Source organism: Theobroma umbraticum, unplaced genomic scaffold, assembly GCF_002168275.2.
Source record: "Theobroma umbraticum cultivar Fairchild unplaced genomic scaffold, ASM216827v3 scaffold_50.0, whole genome shotgun sequence".
Taxonomy (NCBI): Eukaryota; Viridiplantae; Streptophyta; class Magnoliopsida; order Malvales; family Malvaceae; genus Theobroma; species Theobroma umbraticum.
In genome coordinates this window covers 7,673,053-7,681,323 of record NW_018397261.1, presented here as the reverse complement: position 1 = coordinate 7,681,323, position 8,271 = coordinate 7,673,053, and the positions used below count along the sequence as shown (strand labels likewise).

Genomic DNA, 8,271 nt, shown 5'->3' with positions numbered 1-8,271 from the left:
ATGGAACAATTTCTGATCAAATAAAATATGTGCCACGTGGGGAGAATCGTTGCCACATCATCAGTAAATGCCACGGTGGCAGTGGGGGAACATGATAAAGAGGAAGTAGGGAGGGGTCCAGTGGAAAAGGCCCGTGTCGGGTGGTGAGGCCGAGCTCTGACGGAAAGACAAGCACTGGCAAACGCCGTCTCTTTTGCTTTTGCACACAAAAACATCATCAGTACCAGTAACACTATTAAGCACACAATAACAACATTAGAGAGAGAAACCAAAGTAAAAGTTTCAGTACTTATAGAGAGAGAGAGGTGAAGAAAAGAGAAAAAGTTATGAGAGAATGTGAAACGATTTCTTATCTCTTTCACTTTATACCGCTTCTTCTTCTTCTATTTCTTAATTTCCAATCAATCATTTCAGCACACAGCCACCACAGCTAGTGCCAAATTTCTTCTCATTGTAGCAAATGTGCGGCTGAGATTTGTTTGTTTTTTTGTAGCCGTTGGATCTCGTGATGGGGAGTGTATCTTCAGACGATGGCTCTGATCAGCAGAGCGAGCGGTGCGGGAGTTATAGTTTGAGTGCTGACGTCAGCGAGTCCGAGAGTTGCAGTAGCTTTTCGTGTCGGCGGTTCGACGGAGAAGGTTGTTCGAGTTCGATGACTTCATCTCCGAGGTTACTGGCTGCTGGAGGGTTCGGTTTTCAGGTGCCGGTGATGTTGCCGGTCATCGGAGGGAAGGATGTCGTGATTTGGGATGATGAGAAGCCTGAGAAACGGGACAACAACTTGTCCGGTATTCCCGGTTTCTTTGTTCCTTTTTTGGTATTTTTTTTGCCTTAGATATAATTAATTCTTCCAAGACTTTGGTTAATCATGGGCTGACGCGAGATGGGGATCTATGCTTACTACATTTTTGAGTGAAATGATTTTCCTTGTTTCTATTTGTAGCAAAAAAAATGTAATTATGATCTTTCCTGTGCCTTATAATTGCAAAAATGATAAATGTCAAAAATTAAAAAAAAGACAGTATGGAAGAAAAATAAAGATAAAATTGCAGTTTTAACGACTTATTTTATTTCCATTTTTAGTTATCCTTGTATTGATTTTTTTTTTCATTCTTATTTGTCTCTGTTTTAACGAGGAAAGGCAAAAGTGATGTTCTTTTAATTTCCACTGATTTTCTTAATATTTTTCAATGTTATGTAGAAGTTGAGATGATGAAGGAGAGATTTGCCAAGCTTCTTCTAGGAGAAGACATGTCTGGAGGTGGGAAAGGAGTGTGTACTGCGCTTGCCATTTCGAATGCAATCACAAATCTCTCTGGTTAGTGTAGTTTTGTTTATAGTTTCTTGTACTGTTTATTTTTATGTAATTTGTAAATTTTTTTCTTAGCTAAATGGTATTCTTGTTTGTAATGGCAGCGACCGTCTTTGGTGAGCTGTGGAGGTTAGAGCCTTTAGCACCGCAGAAGAAGGCAATGTGGAGGAGAGAAATGGAGTGGCTCTTGTGCGTGAGCGATTCGATTGTTGAACTTGTACCATCGATACAGCAATTCCCTGGAGGGGGCACGTATGAAGTCATGGCAACAAGGCCACGCTCAGATTTGTATATAAACCTTCCTGCCCTTAAGAAGCTGGATGCAATGTTGATTAGCATGCTTGATGGATTTCAGGAGACTGAGTTTTGGTACGTTGATCGGGGGATAGTTGTGGGTGATGGTGGTGACTGTGATGCTTATCCATCATCTGTTTCTGGAGGGAGGCCCTCAATTAGGCAGGAAGAGAAGTGGTGGTTGCCTTGTCCAAAAGTGCCACTAAATGGTTTGTCAGAGGATGCAAGGAAGAGGTTGCAGCAATGTAGGGATTGCACAAACCAAATACTGAAGGCAGCCATGGCAATTAATAGCAGTGTGCTTGCAGAGATGGAGATACCTACTGCTTACTTGGAGACCTTACCAAAGGTATGTGTTTGTGTTTCTCAAATAATGATATTTCTGCAGTCTTGCTGAAAACCACATTAGCTATCCTGCATTGGTTCTGTTCCTTGGGTAATAATACTTGAATGCTAATGGTTAGTACTTGAATTGATCTGTCAATTTGGGAATTGCTAATCTCCATATGGGAATCTTTATCAAGAAACCTGTTAATCAAGGAAGGTGCTCAAAGTAGGAATGAAAAGTTAAGAATGGCTTTGGAAGGGAATGGACATGCTTGATTAGATTTCTCCATGGAATGTCAAAATAACAGGTGTATTTTGTGTAGCATTGACTTGAAAATTGACTCTCTTTGACAGTTCTTATGAACTAACTTTTTTTGAGTGTAACTTTTCTTACATTTGATTAAATTTTAACAAATTTTCCTTGCCATTTGATGTCCAATTGCCATCAGAATGGAAAAGCTTGTCTAGGAGATATCATTTACCGTTACGTAACAGCCGACCAGTTCTCGCCAGAATGTCTGCTTGATTGCCTTGATCTGTCAACAGAACATCACACTCTGGAAATAGCGAACAGAATTGAGGCAGCAGTACATGTTTGGAAGCAGAAAGATCATAGGAAACGCATGACTCATGGCAAAGTTAGGCGCTCATCGTGGGGTGGAAAAGTCAAGGGCCTTGTGGCTGACAGTGAAAAGAATAATTTTCTGGCCCAAAGGGCTGAGACCCTCTTACATAGCTTGAGGCTTCGTTTTCCTGGTCTTCCACAGACAGCATTAGATATGAACAAAATTCAATATAATAAGGTAATTTGCACTAATTCTTTATTGAAAAAAAAAAAAGAAAACCTAAGAAGTATGTATTGTCTGTATTATCCGGTATCATCAGAGTATTATTCTAGCATGTCTCTTGTCAAACTATGTGCCCTAATAAATAGGATTCAGATCCTTCTCGAGTTAGTGAGGATAGGACCAACTTATGATGCTTCCTTATTTCTTTATTTCTTTACAAATGTGCATCTTCATCTCGGGACCACAGCCTTTTAGTGGTATAATGGGGCCTATAATGAGTGAATTTACAATAAATGTTATCTTGTTCTGGTAGTCTCTCTTAAAGCGAAAGTTGAATCTCATCTACTAGTTCGGTACCTTATGTAAGCAGTGGTTGCCACAATGTTGGTACATTTGTGGTTTGCGTTACTTCTTGTTTCCTTCTTGCTTTATGGAGACGACCTTAGTAGGCAACACTGAAAGTAGCCCCCATTTATTATTTTTTAATTGCAGGATGTTGGGCAATCAATTCTTGAAAGCTACTCGAGGGTGATGGAGAGCTTGGCCTTCAACATTATGGCAAGAATAGATGATGTCCTCTATGTTGATGATGCTATCAAGCGCTGCACTGCGGCGGAAACAATCTCCCTTTTCAGCCGGAGTGGTTTGAGTGGTCTTCCAATCCAGAAGCGAATGTCTCCGAGTCCTTTCTCAATTCAGCACAGCCCTTATGCCTCGCCTTTTGCAACCCCAACCTTCTGTTCGTCAACTCCACTAACTGGGAGCCCAGGAAGGGCAGCTTCATCTTTGAAGAGAAATGGTCTTAAGGAGGAACCTGACTGGAAGTTGGAAAAACCATATGGGGCTGAATTCGAGAGGGTGTGGTCATATACGGGGAGCCTGAGCGCAAGAAGAATTTCTGAAAATGCTCCTGAGAGAGATTGATATGAAAAGATTCATGACCCTTTGTGAGATAAAGTTTCTGTGTTCTATGAATAGTAGAAAAGAAGTTGCACAGTTTCGTTTGGTGGCTGACAGGTTAAGAGAAAATTGGTGATCTAATCTTTTGTATATTTCTTAGCAGTAGGAATATCTGTCTCAAAGTTTTGATTTTTTTAATTTTTTTTTTCAACATCAAATCGTGTTAGTCAAAGGGAGAAGATTATGCTTTAATCGAATTCCTATTAATGCTGTTCATTAAATGTAGTTTGAGTAGTGCACTTGACCAGCAGCTGTCATTCAAATGGCCCAATTTACTCACAGCAAAACGATAGGTGGCCGGAAAAAGGAGTTCATTTCTAACCAGAGAACAAAGAAAACAGCAGAAAGAGTTTGCTGATGGCTTATGACAACGAACTGAAAGCAAATTGAAAACTTAGCATTGAAAAACCAAAAACTTAGATCAAGTGTTAGCAACCACAAAATTTGAAGATGAACTTTGAGCTGGGAGAGGGAGGCTTGCTGCCGGATTCTTGTCCTTCGGAAGTTATTGTTTCAGGAGATTTACCTCCAACTTCCCTCGAGGAAGATACTGAAGAAGTATAGTTGTTTATAACTGCTCTTGGAGAAACCACCGTAAGGATAAGCCCCGCCTTCAACTTTTGGTAATGCAGAAGTTACCCACCCAGGAGGTGGCCAGAACAAGTTACGGTAGGCAGGGCAATTCTCTGAAGGACTAGCACTACCATTTTCTAATCAAAAACTGTCATACCCCTATCAGTCGAATAGAATATAAGGTTACCTTTACCCCAAGAAAATTCAGAAGCTGATACAGAAATCGCTTGACGCATACCCAGAAACAAGATTTGATCCCCCAAACTTTCCATCTCATCCCACCTCTGCTCTTCTTCATCCAGCCTGAAAATTCTAACACTAATCGCCTTGTCGCCTACAGGGCTACCAGGATACACAGCAACAGCTAACAAATTAACACCAGACTGAACCAAGAACTTTCCGCTAGTAGGAGAGCCAACACGTCCTAGGAAACTAACGCTTAAAGATTGGTCAATGACAATAATTCTTCCGTCTAGCTCAATAGCATAGAACTTGCCATTGAAGGAAATCATATCCTCAACACTTTGACCCCATTTGAAGTAGAGTCCATTCCTTTTCTCCCGATCTCAAAACAGGCAGGACTTGAAATTTGGCGAGCATCATAAAATCATCACTGTTGGTACTAGACCGCATGATAGCAACTTTTTGTATATTGACGGTATTGAGGCTCTGTGTCATGTTCGATATATACACTACATCGACCAACAAATTCATGACCCAATTCAGCGACCTGAAAGTTTGTTAAACCCAATACCTTAGGAAACTAACTGGAACTGGCGGAAGATGTTTCAACTTAGAATCCAAAAGAGGATGCAACAGTCGCATTCTGACACGGTCGGTACCATCTCTGATCTTGACCAACCAGCAACCAGGGGCTGCTTGATGATCGTGGCTCCCAGGCAATCTAACCAGGAAAAAGGTGTGTCTGGTAATACCGCCGAGGGAGCACTGATATCGAGTTTTGTTTTGTGGTGGGAGATGTTTGGGTAAACGGTAAACTTTTGGTGGAAAAGAGGAGCGCCATGAAGAGCAGACAGATCGGAATCGAAGAACATCAAAACGGGTTTCAAGGCGTTTGGCTATTAGGGTTAGAAGTTCTGGTGGGAGCTGAGGCCAACCTGCCATAACTTGATATTTTTGCAGGGAAGTAAGACGAGCAGCAAGCACTTTAAGGGCAAGGGCATTTCCAAAGCTTGCATGCTTTGTCTTTTCCTGTTGTCTTGCAGGTTTCAAGAAAGCGATGGTGCTAACGTGCTAGAACACGTGAGCCACACTCAGACAAGGATTGTCTTAGGTCGAGCCAGTTTACGACAAACCATCTGACAAAGAAACAAGATATGAAGGAAAAAATTGGAAACTCTTAACAGTTTTCAAGAAAATAACGTTGACTGCAGATTTGCTTTGTCTACCGTTATAGTATTTTCATATCTGTACAAATGCACGTGCATGTGGCAAGATAAGGAATTAAATTAAAGATGATGATGGGGAACTGATACAGGCTCAATGTTATCCTGGAAGAAAATGACATTCACTTCATACTGAATTAGTCGAGGGAAGAAGATTATGCTTTAATCCAACTGTTATGTGCATCAAGAGAGTGCACTTAACTACAAGCTGTCATTCAAATGACCCAAGTTACTCAGAGCAAAACAAAATGGAATTACAGCAGAAAGAGTTGCTGATGACTTGTGACAATTTAACTGAACAAGCACTATCGTCAATCTGTCATCAAGCCAATTGAAAATTTAGCATTAAAAATGAAAGACTTAGATCAGGAGTTAGAAACAACAAAATTTGAAGCTGGACTTTGAACTTGGAGAGGGACGCTTGCTGCGGGTTTCTTGTCCTGCAGAAGTTATTCTTTCAGGAGATTTACCTCCAACTTCCCCTGTAGAGATTGCTGAACTCGAATCAGGATCCTCGTAATCAAAATCTGTTGCAGCGGAAGTTGCTGAAGAAGTAGAGTTTCTTATAACTTCTCTTGGAGAAACCACTGAAGGATAAGCCTCGGCCTCGCTTTCAACATTTTGTAATGCAGAAGTTACCCACTCAGGAGGTGGCCAGAACAAGTTACAGTAGGCAGGGCAATTCTCTAAAGGACTAGCACTACCATCTTCTAAATCAAATACAAGCATAACCTTCTCTTGAGAATGTTCATATCGTGGAGAGATGCAGAGATCAGTCGAATAGAATATAAGGTTTCCTCTACCCCAAGAAAATTCAGAAGCTGATACAGAAATGGCTTGACGCATACCCAGAATCAAGATTTGATCCCCCAAACTTTCCATCTCATCCCACCTCTGCCCTTCTTCATCCATCCTGAAAATTCTAAAACCAATCTCCTCATCGCCTCCAGAGCTACCACAATTCACAGGGTTCCCAACATCAGAATCTGAATTGGAACTTCTGAGGAAAAACATTTCCACAGCCAACAAATTATTACAAGACTGAACCAAGAACTTCCTGCTAGTGGGAGAGCCAACATGTTCTAGGAAGCTAGCGCTTAAAGATTGGTCAACGACTATCGTTCTTCCTCCTCGCTCAATAGCATAGAACTTTCCATTAAAGGAAATAATATCCTGAACACCGCACACAATTTCAGATAGAGTCCATTCCTTGTCTCCCGGCCTCAGAAAAGCCAAGTACTGGACAAAGAAGCGAAATAAGGCGACAATCATAAAATCATCACTGTTGGTACTAGACCACGTGATGGCGACTTTTTCTCTGTAGTCTCGGGCTTGAGGCTCTAGGGGATGATCGATATATACATCATACCGACCAACAAATTCATGACCCAATTCAATGACCTGACAGTTCGTTAAATCCAATACCTTGGGAAAATTGATTGGAACTGGAAGAGGTTTCAACTCAGAATCTGAAAGAGGATGCAACAATCGCATTCTGACACGGTCGGTACCATCTCTGATTTTGACCAACCAACAACCCGGGGCTGTTTGATGATTTTGGCTCCCAGGCAATCTAACAAGGAAAAAGGTGTGTCTGGTAATATGGCTGAGTGAGTAATCACATCTACCTTTGGTTTTTGAAGGGAGATATTTGGGTAAGGGGAACACTTTTGGTGGAAAAGCGGAGCGCCATGAAGAGCAGACAGATCGGAATCGGAGAACATCAAAACGGGTTTCAAGGCGTTTAGCTATTAGAGTTAGAAGTTCTGGTGGGAGTTGAGACCAATTTGCCATAACTTGAAAATTTTTGCAGGGACGTAAGACGAGGAGCAAGCAGCAAGCACTTAAGGTCAAGGGCATTTCAAGGCTTCCATACTTTACCCTTTTTTGTCTTCCAGGTTCGAAGAAAGTGATGGTGCCATTGAAATTTGACAAAAGACAAGGATTTGTGCCACGTCAGGGAAGTTTACGACAAAACAACTAACAAAGAAACGAGGAATCGAGGAGAAAAAAAAGTTAAATCAGTGGTAAATATTGGGCTGAATTTGCCCAGCCTGATGGATCCTACGTACCAACAAGAGTTGCCAGCCTGTTACCTATAAGAACGCCTTTCTTTTGCTTTTGAAAGGGAAAGGAGGAAAGGAAAGGCATTGCTCTCTGCTTTTATTGTTCTGGGGTTTTGAAAATGAATTTGATCATACTGAAAAAGAAATTCAAAAAGAAAAAGAAAACCCTTAAAATGAATTTGAAAATGAATTTGATCATACTTCAAGGTGGTGTAAATTTTGGGCTGAATCAGCGCAACCTGATGGATCCTACAGACCAACCCGGATTCTTTTAAATGGGCAAGTGTTGCCAGCCAGTGACCAATAAGAACGTTTTTCTTTTGCTTTTATAAGGGAAAAGAGGCATAAGAAAGCTTTGCTCTCTGTTTTTTTGTTTTTGGCTTTTAAAATACTGAAAAAGTAACTTAACAAAGAGACAGAATACCCTTAAAAGGGGTTACTCTTAACAGCTTTCAAGAGAATAACTTTGACTGCAGAGTTGTTTTGTCTATTGTTAATACTATTTTCCATAATCAGCTGCTTACAATTGTCAAATTAAGATGAGT

General features: G+C 40.9%; 3 protein-coding genes across 3 annotated transcripts; 1 reads left to right on the top strand and 2 right to left on the bottom strand.

Annotated features, from left to right (window-relative positions):
• Positions 1–246: 246 nt before the first annotated feature.
• ROPGEF1 (rho guanyl-nucleotide exchange factor 1) lies at positions 247–3,906 on the top strand. The gene is made up of 5 exons (XM_021430043.2): positions 247–788; positions 1,202–1,318; positions 1,417–1,955; positions 2,383–2,736; positions 3,214–3,906. The coding sequence occupies exons 1-5, from the start codon at positions 509–511 to the stop codon at positions 3,643–3,645; spliced, it is 1,722 nt and encodes a 573-aa protein (XP_021285718.1). The 5' UTR covers positions 247–508; the 3' UTR covers positions 3,646–3,906.
• Positions 3,907–4,092: 186 nt separating this feature from the next.
• LOC110418095 (F-box protein SKIP23-like) lies at positions 4,093–5,482 on the bottom strand. The gene is given in 5 exon segments (XM_021430712.2): positions 4,093–4,394; positions 4,397–4,784; positions 4,786–4,903; positions 4,905–5,019; positions 5,022–5,482. Coding segments are annotated over 5 exon segments (1,170 nt in total). The 5' UTR covers positions 5,380–5,482; the 3' UTR covers positions 4,093–4,203.
• Positions 5,402–7,830, bottom strand: LOC149527137 (F-box protein SKIP23-like). The gene has a single exon (XM_089783895.1). It carries the CDS (start codon positions 7,518–7,520, stop codon positions 6,033–6,035), a length of 1,488 nt encoding a protein of 495 aa, XP_089640021.1. The 5' UTR covers positions 7,521–7,830; the 3' UTR covers positions 5,402–6,032.
• Between the last annotated feature and the right edge of the window lie 441 nt (positions 7,831–8,271).

Coding starts and splice junctions, on each gene's coding strand:
- ROPGEF1 (XM_021430043.2), top strand. CDS start 509: ATGGGGAGTGTATCTTCAGACGATGGCTCTGATCAGCAGAGCGAGCGG. Junction 789..1,201: donor ACGGGACAACAACTTGTCCG/GTATTCCCGGTT, acceptor AATGTTATGTAG/AAGTTGAGATGATGAAGGAG. Junction 1,956..2,382: donor ACTTGGAGACCTTACCAAAG/GTATGTGTTTGT, acceptor AATTGCCATCAG/AATGGAAAAGCTTGTCTAGG.
- LOC149527137 (XM_089783895.1), bottom strand. CDS start 7,520: ATGCCCTTGACCTTAAGTGCTTGCTGCTTGCTCCTCGTCTTACGTCCC.